The 17591-nt window shown below is 35.6% G+C and overlaps 4 protein-coding genes across 4 annotated transcripts; 2 read left to right on the plus strand and 2 right to left on the minus strand.

The window, feature by feature from the left end:
- Positions 1–1020: 1020 nt before the first annotated feature.
- Positions 1021–1979, minus strand: LOC107561550 (probable D-tyrosyl-tRNA(Tyr) deacylase 2). The gene is made up of 3 exons (XM_016246019.1): positions 1807–1979; positions 1658–1727; positions 1021–1549 (listed from the first exon to the last, which is right to left on the minus strand). Exons 1-3 carry the CDS (start codon positions 1918–1920, stop codon positions 1227–1229), a joined length of 507 nt encoding a protein of 168 aa, XP_016101505.1. The 5' UTR covers positions 1921–1979; the 3' UTR covers positions 1021–1226.
- Positions 1980–2092: 113 nt separating this feature from the next.
- On the plus strand, positions 2093–6671 carry LOC107561549 (iron-sulfur protein NUBPL-like). The gene is made up of 11 exons (XM_016246018.1): positions 2093–2427; positions 2545–2692; positions 2827–2861; positions 2978–3068; positions 3165–3204; positions 3664–3754; positions 4027–4120; positions 4452–4537; positions 4812–4932; positions 5114–5196; positions 5649–6671. The coding sequence occupies exons 1-11, from the start codon at positions 2296–2298 to the stop codon at positions 5709–5711; spliced, it is 984 nt and encodes a 327-aa protein (XP_016101504.1). The 5' UTR covers positions 2093–2295; the 3' UTR covers positions 5712–6671.
- A 3326-nt stretch (positions 6672–9997) lies between these two features.
- On the minus strand, positions 9998–10965 carry LOC107561538 (probable D-tyrosyl-tRNA(Tyr) deacylase 2). Its single transcript, XM_016246003.1, has 3 exons — positions 10765–10965; positions 10616–10685; positions 9998–10320 (listed from the first exon to the last, which is right to left on the minus strand). Exons 1-3 carry the CDS (start codon positions 10876–10878, stop codon positions 9998–10000), a joined length of 507 nt encoding a protein of 168 aa, XP_016101489.1. The 5' UTR covers positions 10879–10965.
- A 60-nt stretch (positions 10966–11025) lies between these two features.
- Positions 11026–13616, plus strand: LOC107561537 (iron-sulfur protein NUBPL-like). The gene is made up of 7 exons (XM_016246001.1): positions 11026–11385; positions 11503–11650; positions 11785–11819; positions 11936–12026; positions 12123–12162; positions 12619–12709; positions 13554–13616. The coding sequence occupies exons 1-7, from the start codon at positions 11254–11256 to the stop codon at positions 13614–13616; spliced, it is 600 nt and encodes a 199-aa protein (XP_016101487.1). The 5' UTR covers positions 11026–11253.
- Positions 13617–17591: the final 3975 nt, after the last annotated feature.

The raw sequence follows: 17591 nt of genomic DNA on the forward strand, positions 1-17591 counted from the left end.
ATATATACACACACACACACACACACACACATATATACCTTCTCCTTATCTCATAAACTGTTCTGGATTGTTGGTTTGTGAGATTTTGGAAATGTCTGCACTTTACTGTCACCTGCTGGACAGGAGAGGGACATGCGGCCACAGTAAATCCAATGCGTGGCGTGGCATTCTCTGATCAGATCTGAAAGATTATTAATATATGGTTTGTTAGGATAGGACCATATGTGGCCGAGATACAACTAGGCATATTTGAAAATCTGGAATTTGAGGGTGCAAAAAAATCAAAATATTGAGAAAATCGCCTTTAAAATTGTCCAAATGAAGTCCTTAGCAATGCTTATTACTAATCAAAAATTAAGTTTTGATATATTTATGGTAGGACATTTACAAAATATCTTCATGGAACATGATCTTTACTTAATATCCTAATGATTTTTGGCATAAAAGAAAAATGGATAATTTTGACCCATACAATGTATTGTTGCTATTGCTACAAATATACCCCAGCGACTTATGACTGGTTTTGTGGTCCAGGGTCACATATGTGTGTGAGAAAAACGACACGTCAAGCAAGATTTGTGAGGGTCTAATAGGAAAAAAAACAATGTTTTCTATTCTCAGTTTAATATAACATTTAGTTAACTCTGCTAATGGAATAAGTAGCAGGTCTATTTTTAAAGCACAATCTCTTTAGGTTTATGGTCATTAGTGTGTGTGTAAATTATGTGCATTATCCTATGCGAACAATAAAAAAATATAATATATATATATATATATCTTCTTTTTTTTTTTAACTATAATTTGCTGTATACTTCTACTACTACTAATACAATTTGTGTCATTTTCTGCAGTCCAAAGAAAATTATTCAATTTATGCTACATTATTTCCCCTTTACTGTAATGACTTTTTATATGTAGGTTGATTGATTAAATCTGGATTATCTTGTGATTGATATTGCATCTGGAACTATATTTAAATAGCAGCCAAATCAACAAACATTACGACTGATTTATGGACTGTTTTATTAGATAAGCAAGTACAATATAGATAGATAGATAGATAGATAGAAAACAGACATAGACACAGGCACCAGGTGTATGCATTACATAAATTGTCATTTGGAGCTAAAAATGTGTGTCTTTTCATCCTTCTGAATGATCCGTATAGGTCAATGTCCTTCATATACCCATATATTACTGATCTACAAGCAAAAATGGTATAATTCTTAAAACTCCATTAGATGAGTATAAGGTCCGTTTGTATCCAGCTTCAGGACTTGTCTGTTCCCATACGTTCCATGTTTGAGCTCTGTAACAGTGTCACTGTTTTTGCAGGCTGAGAGTTCATTTTGACTATGAGACACAAAGCTGTGGTAGAGCTTCAAGCCTTCATCTTTCCCAATGTTGCCATGGTACTGCATCCCTTTTCCTTTTGGCTTTCCTCCAAGCGTAGCTTGCGGTACTATGAGAACACTGCCTGGTAGCTGAAGGACTGAGGTGTACTTTCCAGATTCTGTCTCACAAAGCTTCGTGTTCAGCAATGTGTTCACTGAGTGAGAAAACAGGTGTAAATTAAACACAGTGTATATTACATTTCAGAATTAATGTATGTATGCTTTATTGCAAATGTGAGACAGGAGCAACTGCACAACGTTACCCATTTTGGGGATTATATCTTCAGTTGCACCTTTGAAAAAGCAGATGTAGATAACCATTCCCCTATTAATCTGAACAATAGACAGGTCATTAGTTCGACAAAAACTAGAATTGTGGTTAAGATTAATTATTTAAATATTTTCCCGATACCTCAACCCATTCAGCTTCGCTCTCAGCATCTGGAGGTTTGACCTGCAGTCGTGCATGCAGACACTGCTGGAGAAGCACTCGCGCTTTCATGCCGTTATCTGTTCTCTCGGACATCGCTACGAAATATGCCGGAAATTGCCGATTTCAATGACAGTGATCATCAATTTAATTCCGAGATAACATAAATAATATCAGTTTATTTTGAAATGAACCATGGAACTACCGGGGGTTCCGCTTCCGCGTGAGAAGCCAAACAATATACGTCATCAAGAGTCGACAGTGCGACGCGAATTCACGGCAGCTCATGCCATCTATATTTTTGTTTAAAAAAAATTACACTGTATTTGTGATATATTATATGATTTATTCAAAGACCTAACCAAGCACTAAACCGATAGAAACGAGTGTCACATGGAAACCACAGCGGTGTCTCTGTCTTTGTTTTGTTCGTGACATTGTCTGAAATCTCGTCTCTGGGAGCTTTATAAGATGGTTAAATTACACGACAGCTACAAAAGGTTTTTGCAAATATATACATTGTCCTCAAACATTATAGGCACACCACTTTTGGCTAGCAGATTTGTTCCTGCACATCAAAATAGACATGAAATCCGCTTTAAGGTAAGTAAAATTCATTAATATGGCTATTGATTACAGGTGCCCTAATTATTAATTGTGTATAGATGCATAAACCCAACGACATTACAGACACATATTCTCCCACTTTTTTCTGTTTAGACTTCAGGTGCTGGTGAACGAGCTCTACAGGAGAGACAGAGGCAGCACATGGCCAGAGGTTTGCCAAAACAAAAGCCCATAGCTGGAGTCAAAGAGGTCATTGTTGTTGCATCAGGGAAAGGAGGGGTGGGAAAGTCCACAACAGCAGGTCTGTTGTCTTTTGCGTTCATTGACCTTTGTGTGTTTCATGCCACAATAATTTCCAATCTGTTTGTTTTACTCTTTATGGTATCAACTACCAGCATTTCTCTGAAAACCTCATTTAGTTTAATGTCTTCACAGTGAATCTTGCTCTTGGACTTATGGCTAACGATCAGGTGACATTCAGATAACCCTATCTCAGACACTGTATTGAAACCACAAAATGATTTAACTTTTTATTAGATGATTTGCCTAGAGTAATATCTTTTTTTCGTACCACTGCTGCATGTAGAGTAAATCGGTGGGTATTCTAGATGCTGATGTCTATGGCCCCTCCGTTCCAAAGTTAATGAACCTAAAAGGAAACCCTGAATTAACTGACAGTGAGTTTTGTGGCCACATGTGCTTTGTAAACAAAATATATCTTGTTTTATAAGAAAATTAGTTTGTCAGTCTGATCCTTTTTTCTTGATTTTCAGAGAACTTAATGAGGCCACTTGTGAATTTTGGAATTCCTTGGTAAGTACATGACTGATTAATAGTTATAGTGCAAAAGTGTTATTTTATATAGCCTGCTGTTCAAAAGATTTTCAAAATGTATTTAAAAGAAGTCTTTTATGCTTGCCAAGGTTGCGTTTGTTTGATCAAAATTACAGTAACAATGTAATTTAAAATGTAAATAATTCTTGTGATGTCAAAGCTGAATTTTCAGCATCATTACTCCAGTCTTCAGTGTCCTTCAGAAATCATTCTAATATGCATCTATTTGCTGCTCAAGAAACATTTCTTATTATGTCGAACAGTTGTGCAGCTTGTTGAAACCGACATTTTACAGGATTCCTGCAACATAAATCTCATACATAGAAGCATTAAATTATTTTTAAAAAATCTCACTGAAGATCTCACACAAATTTTTTTTCTTTTATACAATGTTTAAATGTTTTAAGGTTTTACTTTTTGCTTCTCCGTCCTCTGCAGTATGTCAATGGGCTTTCTGGTTGAAGAAGTTGCACCTATTGTGTGGAGGGGTCTGATGGTGATGTCAGCTATTGAGAAACTCATTAGACAGGTGTGCAATTTGGATTTGGAAATTGCTGCTGATAATAGGATTTTGTCAAATATCTATTTTTTTTCTCAGTTGTCCTCATCTAGCACAAATAGATGTGATTTCTTCAATAGAGTTCAATTTCCATCCATTGGCACATTTTGAATGATTGTGCATGAATTATTCTCTACCCTGGTTTCATGTGAAATTTTGTAATTTTCTGCAGTCTAAGAAAATAATCCAATTTACTCAACATTGTTGTTGCTTTCACTACAGTAATGACTTTTTCCATGCAGGTCGATTGGGGGAATCTGGATTACCTAGTGATTGATATGCCACCTGGAACTGGAGATGTCCAACTGTCTATTACTCAGAATATTCCTATAGCAGGTAAATAAACAAATGTGTTACAGCTGATTTATGGTCTGTATGCCTCTTTTTGGCATCTATTACAATCTGAAAGGAGCATTCTACCTAATGTCAGTCACAACACAGCGCCATGGATCTTTCCAATTCAGATTGTCATTTAAGGTTTGATTGTCATTGCTGGTATCAGGTGGGAGAGAATTGGATAATATTTTCTAGTATTCAGAACATACATCATGAAATCAGCCTTTACGGCTCTTAAACATAATGTAAGTACATTTTGACTGGTTTATACACCAAACATCAAGCTTAGTTGTATAATTTATGCTAAACTGATGTTTATTTTGTCTTTAAGGCGCTGTAATTGTGTCTACGCCTCAAGACATTGCCTTGCTAGATGCACGAAGAGGTGCCGAGATGTTCAGAAAGGTTAATGTTCAGGTAAAGCATTTGCTTTTGTGTTTAAAGGCTCCAGTTCCAACTTGTCATTAAATTATAGTGGAAAGTAATAGAGTTTAAGCAGGTTGGGTTCATGCTGATAGAGACCTACATTTGAAGCAATATAAATAGCATCAAAAATATTAATATCATAATCTTTAATTTTGTGTTAATTCTGTGACTGTTATTTCCGACAGAAAATACCTGATTGGTATCAGTATTTTTTTTTTGTTTGTTTTAATAAATTTACGTTTAAGGATGTGCTTTGTGCATTCAGGTGCTGGGTCTAGTTCAGAACATGAGTGTTTTCCAGTGTCCCAAATGCAGTCATCAAACACACATTTTCGGCTCGGATGGGGCTAAAGAGCTGGCTCAGACCCTTGGTGTTGAGATGCTTGGTAAGGCCATTCTGTATAAAGTATTACATTATGACTGACTGTTTTAGCATTTAAGCACATAAAAAGCTTTGATATTTATCAAATGTAATGCATATTATGAGGTCAAATTGTATGTAACTAGATTTGATTCCATTGGATTGGCCAATCTGTGAGCAGACAAGGTTTTCTTTTCTCACTCCAGGAGACATTCCTCTTCATCTCAACATAAGAGAAACATCAGACAAGGGACAGCCCGTGGTTGTGTCATCCCCAGATAGTCCAGAAGTAAGTGAATCATGTTGGAATCCTGTCTAGCTTTTCATTGTTTTCCATTAGTTACTTACTGTAAGCCTTTCATGATCTTTGGGTGCGCTACACTTTGGTAACATGTATTGATAAATGACAAAATTGAAATGCAAATATTGTATATTTGTTGTATATAATATACAGTTGAAGTCAAAGGTTTACATACACCTTGCAGAATCTGCAAAATGTTAATTATTTTACCAAAATAAGAAGGATCATACAAAATGCATGTTATTGTTTATTTAGTACTGACTTGAATAAGATATTTCACATAAAAGATGTTTACAGATAATCCACTAAGAGACTAATCAGCTGGCAGACTTCAGTCTGACAGAGTTTTCCATTTTTAACAAACGTTTATAGAACTGATCTGAAAAAAGATTCATGAAATCATTTTCTAATATATTCATGCATATTTTCCTGTTTTGCAGGCCGAGGCTTACAGAAGAGTTGCAGCTGCAGTAGTACGCCGACTAGCGGAGCATCCAAGATAAATGATGTCCACATTTAATGTAGTTTTGCTGACCTGAGGAAAATATCAGTATTGTATCATTGTCTCCTACTTGTTTACTCATTTAAATTGGTAACACATACCCATTAGAATATTATCATTTATGTTCTTTATTTATGCACTGACATACAGTTCATGTTATTTAGAGATTCAAATATGTAATGAAAATAAGAACTCATCGCAGTTATGATCATGTTATAAGTGCCCTAATGTAATGTCCATTTCCATGTACAAATCTCAGATGTGGATCTTTTCCCACTAGAATAGACTGACAAGTTTTTTAAATAAAAGGAAATGGGTCAAAGGGCAGGTTTTGGGCAGCTTCAGCAAAGTGTCATTCCTCATCCATAAAAATGTTCATTACAGATCTTGACCACTTGATGGCAGTGCATATGTTTTCATACATCTGCTTGTGCTTTGTTTGATTTATAGTGATAGCTAAATTAGATCTTTCACTTAAACCATGACAAATTTTCTTCTTTTGACAGTAACATGATTGGACTCTTCTGTTACTTAATTACATTTAATAAAGATAAACGGTCCTGGTCCAATAGGAAAAGTTGGATGAAGTTTTCACGGGATGAGAAAAGCAGGGTCACTTCCTGCATATTTTCACAGCTCCCTTGACTCAGCTGAAACAGCCGTATTCAGTCCACCCCTGTGGAACACTGGCCAGACAGACCAGTCTGTGATTCATCACAGCAATGAAGCTATTTTGCTTTCTTTTAGTCTCAATTGCTTAACTGTTCCCAGAAGACCGACCCTGGGGGTTTCAGCTGTACAATGACCTCAGCTGAATTTGGACAGTTTCACATTTGGCGTTATTTATTTTCTCTTTGTTTTCACGATAAAGAAAGCGTTATCCAATGACCGATGTCATTGAGCGCAGTGCTGTGACTCACATTCCCATGAGTGTATCATTGAGGTGTAAACAGCAAATAAACATCCATTCATATAGAGATGTAGAATTCACCAAAATTCTGCCTGGGATTTTTGTCCCACAAAGGGAATTTCACAACAAATGGGAGAAGACTATTCATAAATCTGATCCTAGATCAGATGACCTCCACTTATGAAACCTTATCAGCTTGTGAGACACTGCATAACATGGGCATATTCAGATTACTTAACAAGCAACATGATTGAGCATGCTTCAGGTAATTCCCAGCTGGCAAGAAACAGATTTCTAAAACAGTGTCCTTGTGGCATTCTCAGTGGCATTATAAATGCAGACTTTGCCCCATGTGGTAAATGTGGCTTATAGCTTCCACTTCCTAAGGCTATGGGGGGAAAAAAATCAATAATTAAATGGTGTAGCTGTGCAGCCCAAGAGGACAGAGGGCAGTCTTATTTCTGTCTCATCTTTGATTCATGAGCAGATACTGTTAATAAGATAAGCTGACGTGCAAACAAAAGACATTTAAGGAGAAATCGTTATCTCTAAAATGAATATTGCTCAAGAATGGTCTCTTCACTGTAAATCATTCTAGTTGTGTAATGTAAAACAGCACAGTTTTTTAACCAGATCCTGATCATTATTATTATTGCAAATGGCATAAATAATTATTTAACTACGTGTGGCAATCTGCATCCTTATGTTGAGTACATGATGAAATCTTCATGGCTTAAGTTTGGCTTTATGCCTGTAAATTGGCTGAAGTGGTGATCTGCACATGTATAATAGAAGATATATATGTATAATTGATTAAAATTATGTAAGGTGCGTGCCTTCTGGGGCCGAGGTTTTTCAAAGCGGCTTAAGTATACTGTTGGCATGTATAATAAATCTTCATTAATGCTATATCTTGAGACCTGATTCTGAGAAACATCAGAACACTTTCAGAAAAAAATCTTAATACTATAAATAAAATAAATTGTACATTTAGGGGCACAACAGCTTGTCACTGTGGCAGTACCTTAACTTTGTACCTTATTTACCCTTAAAAGGTTCATAATATACCTTAAGAGTACATATTACCAGAATTATTATAGTTAATTAAAATTGAAACTAAAATTAAAACCATAAAAAAAAGCATTTTCAGTACTTGAAATAAAATAAACTTGACTGAAATAAAAAATAACTGAAATTTAAAATAAAAAATAAAAAAGGTTTTATTACAGCTTGTTGGCCAAGGCAACAGTTCTCATTTTAATTTATTTGAACTTGATGTACTAAAACAATAAACGAAAAAAATAAATAAATAAAATAAAATATATATATATATAATTATTTGTGAAATTTACCAACAATTTCTGAGTGAAAACTGTTTTAAAGTAAATCCTATACCATTTTTTCAGTGTCCTCCAACTAATATGCACCTTTTATGAACCCTAAAGGTTCATTTTTTACACATTTCCCCCCTGTAATATATAGCTTGCAATGTTGTTAATATGTTTATCTTTCCTATTTTATTTATTCAATAAATTGGGACCCCCCCCCCATGTAAGCATGTACTTGAATTCAGAGATCTGTTAGTCTTACCCATTCAGCACTTATTTAATCTTAAAAGCTAGCTAAGAACAGCATTTTTAAGCTCCAGGCTTTAAGATCAGAGAGATAATCTGACAATATTACGAATGTGGCTGCATTTATTTGCATGATATCTCTCTCCTGAAGCCTCGTCTGCAGTGACCCGGAAACCCAGGCCTTCCCACAATCCCAAGCGTGGATCCATAGCCATGGCAATGTAGCCGTGCTGCTGCTCAGGGTACATAGCAGCAGCAGCTGGTTCCAATTGCACTGCAGCGCATGGGAACAGGAGGGGGGCTCCTGCTAAATATGAGGTGCTTTAACTCTCTCGCATTGGTATTCTTTAAACTTTGGGAACATCTCTATAGGCAATATTAGCTGTATACAACTATATTTTAGTTGAGCAGATATTTATTAAAAAAAACAAAATGTGGGGAATACTATTTGTGTATCAAACATTTACCTAAGCATTTGGCTATTTTAGATTACGTTAAATTCATAGCGATGACTATGCTTATCTTGCACAATCAGGCTCCACACAAAGGGTGTGGACACCAGGGCTTCTCAGCAAGACTCCAAGCACAGCTGACAGTGAATCTGCAGATCTGAGGGGTGTTGGAAGGAGATTTAGGGGTGGGGGGAAGGTAAATAATTCATGATGTAAAAGGCAAGATTTAAAGGAGGCATGGACAGACACAGCGAGGCCTGATTCTGAGTGTTTGATGTCCACACGTTAGTGTTTTGTGGGCAGTAGCTGCAATGAACATTTAATTAAGAACATTACTACTTTGTATACAGCCTGTGTTGGAGAAGTACAACCATTATAGAAAGTAATTTTGTTATATTACTATTGATAGCAAGACAACTTAAAAAAAATCTGCATAAAAAAAACTTACAACAAATATGAGAAATGTTGCCTTGTCAACTACCTTAAGTTTAAATTGAAATACTAAAATGACTAAAACTTAAATAATTCAAACTAAAGCTATAGTAATATCAAAAAGTAATAAAAATGACAAAACTGAATTACTAAAACTTAAAAACTAAAATGAAAACTCAAATATGAATACATACTATAATAGTATATAAATAATACTAAAATAACACAGTTTTGAATCTAGAATGACACAAAAACAGATGGGGCTTTTTATTGCAAACAGAGAGTTTCAATGGATGCTTTTCAAATGAACATCCTTAGAGGAAGTGATGGCTGCACATGGCTGATGGCAGTAACATTTGAATGTTAAATACAGACACAATCATGACACTGTGATGAAATTCACTTTCAGACTCAGGGTTTCAGAGCCATTGTTCAACAAATCAAATCAGATCTGGATAAAAGAGGCATACTGTAGTCAGACTATTTGATTTATGGTCAGAATTTACCAAGCACAGCCTCAGGGAATCTTGAAAAAATAGTATCATGGTTTAAGCAGCACATGTTTTCAACATTGAGAAGTTCTTGAGCAGCAAATCAGCATAGAGTGATTTCTGCTGAAGTAATGAGGCTGAAAATTCAGCTTTGCATCACAGGAATAAAATAGAAACATTTTAAATTGTAATATTTTTCACAATATTACAGTTTTACTGTATTTTTGATCAAATACATGCAGCCTTGATGAACAAAGGAGACTTCTCGCAAAAATATTAAAAATGTTACTGACCTTTCTGAACTTTTGAATAGTATGTGGTACGAAAATATGAAGTACGAAACAATCCACCAATCATACAATATGTACTTTGAGCATTAGCATGACGATAATTTGAAGTAAAAATTCACTGTAAAAAAAATTCAGTTCTTAAAACTCCATTAGATGAGTATAAGGTCCATTTGTATCCAGCTTCAAGACTTGTCTGTTTCCATACGTTCCATGTTTGACCTCTGTAACAGTGTCACTGTTCTTGCAGGTTGAGAGTTCACTTTGACAATGAGACACAAAGCTGTTGTAGAGCTTCAAGCCTTCATCTTTCCCAATGTTGCCATGGTATTGCATCCCTTTTCCTTTTGGTTTTCCTCCAAGCGTCGCTTGCGGTACTATGAGAACACTGCCTGGTAGCTGAAGCACCGAGGTGTACTTTCCAGATTCTGTTTCACAAAGCTTCATGTTCAGCAGTGTGTTCACTGAGTAGGAAAAACAGGTGTCAATTAAATATAGCCTAGTTCAGTCCTAGAGAGCCGCAGTCCTGCAGAGTTCAGCTCCAACCCTGAAAACAAAACTCACCTGCATATAGCTTTAGTAATCCTGAAGACATTGATTAGCTTGCTCAGGTGTGTTTGATTAGGGTTGGAGCTGAACTCTGCGGCTCTCTAGGACCGACCTTGCCTACCCCTGGCCTAGTTTATATTCTATTTCAGAATTAATGCATCTATATGTTTTTATTGCAAATGTGAGACAGGAGCAACTGCACAACGTTACCCATTTTGGGGATTATATCTTCAGTTGCACCTTTGAAAAAGCAGATGTAGATAACCATTCCCCTATTAATCTGAACAATAGACAGGTCATTAGTTCGACAAAAACTAGAATTGTGGTTAAGATTAATTATTTAAATATTTTCCCGATACCTCAACCCATTCAGCTTCGCTCTCAGCATCTGGAGGTTTGACCTGCAGTCGTGCATGCAGACACTGCTGGAGAAGCACTCGCGCTTTCATGCCGTTATCTGTTCTCTCGGACATCGCTACGAAATATGCCGGAAATTGCCGATTTCAATGACAGTGATCATCAATTTAATTCCGAGATAACATAAATAATATCAGTTTATTTTGAAATGAACCATGGAACTACCGGGGGTTCCGCTTCCGCGTGAGAAGCCAAACAATATACGTCATCAAGAGTCGACAGTGCGACGCGAATTCACGGCAGCTCATGCCATCTATATTTTTGTTTAAAAAAAATTACACTGTATTTGTGATATATTATATGATTTATTCAAAGACCTAACCAAGCACTAAACCGATAGAAACGAGTGTCACATGGAAACCACAGCGGTGTCTCTGTCTTTGTTTTGTTCGTGACATTGTCTGAAATCTCGTCTCTGGGAGCTTTATAAGATGGTTAAATTACACGACAGCTACAAAAGGTTTTTGCAAATATATACATTGTCCTCAAACATTATAGGCACACCACTTTTGGCTAGCAGATTTGTTCCTGCACATCAAAATAGACATGAAATCCGCTTTAAGGTAAGTAAAATTCATTAATATGGCTATTGATTACAGGTGCCCTAATTATTAATTGTGTATAGATGCATAAACCCAACGACATTACAGACACATATTCTCCCACTTTTTTCTGTTTAGACTTCAGGTGCTGGTGAACGAGCTCTACAGGAGAGACAGAGGCAGCACATGGCCAGAGGTTTGCCAAAACAAAAGCCCATAGCTGGAGTCAAAGAGGTCATTGTTGTTGCATCAGGGAAAGGAGGGGTGGGAAAGTCCACAACAGCAGGTCTGTTGTCTTTTGCGTTCATTGACCTTTGTGTGTTTCATGCCACAATAATTTCCAATCTGTTTGTTTTACTCTTTATGGTATCAACTACCAGCATTTCTCTGAAAACCTCATTTAGTTTAATGTCTTCACAGTGAATCTTGCTCTTGGACTTATGGCTAACGATCAGGTGACATTCAGATAACCCTATCTCAGACACTGTATTGAAACCACAAAATGATTTAACTTTTTATTAGATGATTTGCCTAGAGTAATATCTTTTTTTCGTACCACTGCTGCATGTAGAGTAAATCGGTGGGTATTCTAGATGCTGATGTCTATGGCCCCTCCGTTCCAAAGTTAATGAACCTAAAAGGAAACCCTGAATTAACTGACAGTGAGTTTTGTGGCCACATGTGCTTTGTAAACAAAATATATCTTGTTTTATAAGAAAATTAGTTTGTCAGTCTGATCCTTTTTTCTTGATTTTCAGAGAACTTAATGAGGCCACTTGTGAATTTTGGAATTCCTTGGTAAGTACATGACTGATTAATAGTTATAGTGCAAAAGTGTTATTTTATATAGCCTGCTGTTCAAAAGATTTTCAAAATGTATTTAAAAGAAGTCTTTTATGCTTGCCAAGGTTGCGTTTGTTTGATCAAAATTACAGTAACAATGTAATTTAAAATGTAAATAATTCTTGTGATGTCAAAGCTGAATTTTCAGCATCATTACTCCAGTCTTCAGTGTCCTTCAGAAATCATTCTAATATGCATCTATTTGCTGCTCAAGAAACATTTCTTATGTCGAACAGTTGTGCAGCTTGTTGAAACCGACATTTTACAGGATTCCTGCAACATAAATCTCATACATAGAAGCATTAAATTATTTTTAAAAAATCTCACTGAAGATCTCACACAAATTTATTTTCTTTTATACAATGTTTAAATGTTTTAAGGTTTTACTTTTTGCTTCTCCGTCCTCTGCAGTATGTCAATGGGCTTTCTGGTTGAAGAAGTTGCACCTATTGTGTGGAGGGGTCTGATGGTGATGTCAGCTATTGAGAAACTCATTAGACAGGTGTGCAATTTGGATTTGGAAATTGCTGCTGATAATAGGATTTTGTCAAATATCTATTTTTTTTCTCAGTTGTCCTCATCTAGCACAAATAGGTGTGATTTCTTCAATAGAGTTCAATTTCCATCCATTGGCACATTTTGAATGATTGTGCATGAATTATTCTCTACCCTGGTTTCTCCTTCAGAAATCATTCTAATATGCATCTATTTGCTGCTCAAGAAACATTTCTTATTATGTCGAACAGTTGTGCAGCTTGTTGAAACCGACATTTTACAGGATTCCTGCAACATAAATCTCATACATAGAAGCATTAAATTATTTTTAAAAAATCTCACTGAAGATCTCACACAAATTTTTTTTCTTTTATACAATGTTTAAATGTTTTAAGGTTTTACTTTTTGCTTCTCCGTCCTCTGCAGTATGTCAATGGGCTTTCTGGTTGAAGAGGTTGCACCTATTGTGTGGAGGGGTCTGATGGTGATGTCAGCTATTGAGAAACTCATTAGACAGGTGTGCAATTTGGATTTGGAAATTGCTGCTGATAATAGGATTTTGTCAAATATCTATTTTTTTTCTCAGTTGTCCTCATCTAGCACAAATAGATGTGATTTCTTCAATAGAGTTCAATTTCCATCCATTGGCACATTTTGAATGATTGTGCATGAATTGAATAAGATATTTCACATAAAAGATGTTTACAGATAATCCACTAAGAGACTAATCAGCTGGCAGACTTCAGTCTGACAGAGTTTTCCATTTTTAACAAACGTTTATAGAACTGATCTGAAAAAAGATTCATGAAATCATTTTCTAATATATTCATGCATATTTTCCTGTTTTGCAGGCCGAGGCTTACAGAAGAGTTGCAGCTGCAGTAGTACGCCGACTAGCGGAGCATCCAAGATAAATGATGTCCACATTTAATGTAGTTTTGCTGACCTGAGGAAAATATCAGTATTGTATCATTGTCTCCTACTTGTTTACTCATTTAAATTGGTAACACATACCCATTAGAATATTATCATTTATGTTCTTTATTTATGCACTGACATACAGTTCATGTTATTTAGAGATTCAAATATGTAATGAAAATAAGAACTCATCGCAGTTATGATCATGTTATAAGTGCCCTAATGTAATGTCCATTTCCATGTACAAATCTCAGATGTGGATCTTTTCCCACTAGAATAGACTGACAAGTTTTTTAAATAAAAGGAAATGGGTCAAAGGGCAGGTTTTGGGCAGCTTCAGCAAAGTGTCATTCCTCATCCATAAAAATGTTCATTACAGATCTTGACCACTTGATGGCAGTGCATATGTTTTCATACATCTGCTTGTGCTTTGTTTGATTTATAGTGATAGCTAAATTAGATCTTTCACTTAAACCATGACAAATTTTCTTCTTTTGACAGTAACATGATTGGACTCTTCTGTTACTTAATTACATTTAATAAAGATAAACGGTCCTGGTCCAATAGGAAAAGTTGGATGAAGTTTTCACGGGATGAGAAAAGCAGGGTCACTTCCTGCATATTTTCACAGCTCCCTTGACTCAGCTGAAACAGCCGTATTCAGTCCACCCCTGTGGAACACTGGCCAGACAGACCAGTCTGTGATTCATCACAGCAATGAAGCTATTTTGCTTTCTTTTAGTCTCAATTGCTTAACTGTTCCCAGAAGACCGACCCTGGGGGTTTCAGCTGTACAATGACCTCAGCTGAATTTGGACAGTTTCACATTTGGCGTTATTTATTTTCTCTTTGTTTTCACGATAAAGAAAGCGTTATCCAATGACCGATGTCATTGAGCGCAGTGCTGTGACTCACATTCCCATGAGTGTATCATTGAGGTGTAAACAGCAAATAAACATCCATTCATATAGAGATGTAGAATTCACCAAAATTCTGCCTGGGATTTTTGTCCCACAAAGGGAATTTCACAACAAATGGGAGAAGACTATTCATAAATCTGATCCTAGATCAGATGACCTCCACTTATGAAACCTTATCAGCTTGTGAGACACTGCATAACATGGGCATATTCAGATTACTTAACAAGCAACATGATTGAGCATGCTTCAGGTAATTCCCAGCTGGCAAGAAACAGATTTCTAAAACAGTGTCCTTGTGGCATTCTCAGTGGCATTATAAATGCAGACTTTGCCCCATGTGGTAAATGTGGCTTATAGCTTCCACTTCCTAAGGCTATGGGGGGAAAAAATCAATAATTAAATGGTGTAGCTGTGCAGCCCAAGAGGACAGAGGGCAGTCTTATTTCTGTCTCATCTTTGATTCATGAGCAGATACTGTTAATAAGATAAGCTGACGTGCAAACAAAAGACATTTAAGGAGAAATCGTTATCTCTAAAATGAATATTGCTCAAGAATGGTCTCTTCACTGTAAATCATTCTAGTTGTGTAATGTAAAACAGCACAGTTTTTTAACCAGATCCTGATCATTATTATTATTGCAAATGGCATAAATAATTATTTAACTACGTGTGGCAATCTGCATCCTTATGTTCAGTACATGATGAAGTCTTCATGGCTTAAGTTTGGCTTTATGCCTGTAAATTGGCTGAAGTGGTGATCTGCACATGTATAATAGAAGATATATATGTATAATTGATTAAAATTATGTAAGGTGCGTGCCTTCTGGGGCCGAGGTTTTTCAAAGCGGCTTAAGTATACTGTTGGCATGTATAATAAATCTTCATTAATGCTATATCTTGAGACCTGATTCTGAGAAACATCAGAACACTTTCAGAAGAAAATGTGCAAAAAATTGGACCTTTACAGGGACAGCACAGCTTGTCACTATGGCTGTGCCTTAACTTTGTACCTTATTTACCGTTAAAAGGTTCATAGTATACCGTAAGGGTATATATTACCAGGGTTATTATAGTTAATTAAAATAATTAAATTAAAACCATAAAAAAAGCAAATAAACCTGACTGAAGTAAATAAATGAAATTTAAAAAAGGTGACTAACACTACAGACAACACAACAGATTCAAATATTAATGAAAGCTATAATAGAAGCTAAATTCTACAATAACACTGCATACTACACTGTAAAATGTTTTTTGAAGATGTAAAAAAAATATTGGATTTTTATTTTTTTATTATTGGATTTGTATTAATATTATTATTAAGTTTTACAGGAAAATACTATTTCAGTATTTCTACTTCAAATTTCACATTTAATTGAATGCTATTGCCATTTCTTTGTACTTATTTGTGAAATTTACCAGCAATTTCTATAGTGAAAACTGTTTCAAAATAATCCTACCATTTGTTTTCAGCACCCTCTAAATAATATGCATCTTTTATGAACTCTAAAGGTACCATTTTTTACACATTTCTCCCCTGTAATATATAGTCTGCAAAGTTGTTCAAATTTACCATGTTGATCTTTCCTATTTTATTTATTCAGTAAATTAGATTTTTTTTCCCTTTCATGTGTCAGTAACAAACAACTACCCATTGAAGTTCCTTTCTATACTCTCATAGGAAGCTTGTATACTTGAATTCTGGAGATCTGCAAGTCTTACCCATTCAGCACTTATTTAATTTTAAAACCTAGCTAAAAACAGCATTTTTAAGCTCCTGACTTTAAGATCATAGAGATAGTCTGACAATATTAAGCATGTGGCTGTAGTTATTTGCATGATATCTCTCTCCTGAAACCTCGTCTGCAGTGACCCGGAAACCCAGTCCTTCCCACAATCCCAAGTGTGGATCCATAACCATGGCAATGTAGCAGTGCTGCTGCTCAGGGTAAATAGCAGCAGCAGCTGGTTCCAATTGCACTGCAGCACAGGGGAACGGGAGGGGGGCGATGTATGCTTAAGGAGGCGTCTATGAGGTGCGTTAACGCTCTAGCATTGGCATTCTTTACAATAAACTTTGGGAGCATCTCTACAAGCAATATTAGCTGTATAAAACTATATTTCAGGTAGTTGAGCAGGTATTTATTTAAAAAACAACGTGGGGAATATCCTTCCTGTATCAAACATTTACCTAAGCCTTTGGCTATTTTATTTGATAGATTACATTAAATGCATAGGGATGACTGGCCTTATCTTGCACAATCAGGCTCCATGCAAAGGGTGTGGACACCAGGGCTTCTCAGCAAGACTCCAAGCACAGCCGACAGTGAATCTGCAGATCTGAGGGGTGTTGGAAGGAGATTTGGGGGTGGGGGGAAGGTAAATAATTCATGATGTAAAAAAGAGAGAGGGCAAGATTTAAAGGAGGCACAGACACATTATGAGGCCTGATGCTGAGCGTTTGATGTCCACACATTTGTGTTTTGTGGGCAGTAGCTGCACTAATGAACATAAGAACATTAATTAATGCTATATTTTGCATACAGTCTGTGTTGGGGAAGCTCGGTCATTATAGAAGATAATGCTGTTATTAGGTATTATTGATAGCAAGACAACTTTTATACATTTAAAAATAATAATAATAATAACAACCAGATTGCTACTTTTCAATGTATTGTTGGCTAAAACTAAAATTAAAGCCAAAACTATTAAACACCATTTCGGTCATTTAAATAAATTGGAAATAAAATAAAAATATAAATATTATATGAAAAACTTGAAACAAAACTGATAAATGTTGCCTTGTCAACTAACTGAAATAAGTTTAAATTGAAGGACTAAAATTACTAAAACTGAAATGAAAATCGTTCAAATTAAAGCTATAGAAATAAAATGTAATAAAAATGACAACAAAATTACTACAACTATAATTAAAATGTAAACTGAAATATAAAATAATAAATACTATAATAGTAAATAAATAATACTAAAATAACACTCTTTTGAATCCAGAATGACACAAAATCGGATTTTATTTGCAAATAGAGTTTT

The sequence above is a fragment of the Sinocyclocheilus grahami genome, unplaced genomic scaffold (assembly GCF_001515645.1).
Source record: "Sinocyclocheilus grahami isolate Dianchi unplaced genomic scaffold, SAMN03320097.WGS_v1.1 scaffold778.1, whole genome shotgun sequence".
NCBI lineage: Eukaryota > Metazoa > Chordata > Actinopteri > Cypriniformes > Cyprinidae > Sinocyclocheilus > Sinocyclocheilus grahami.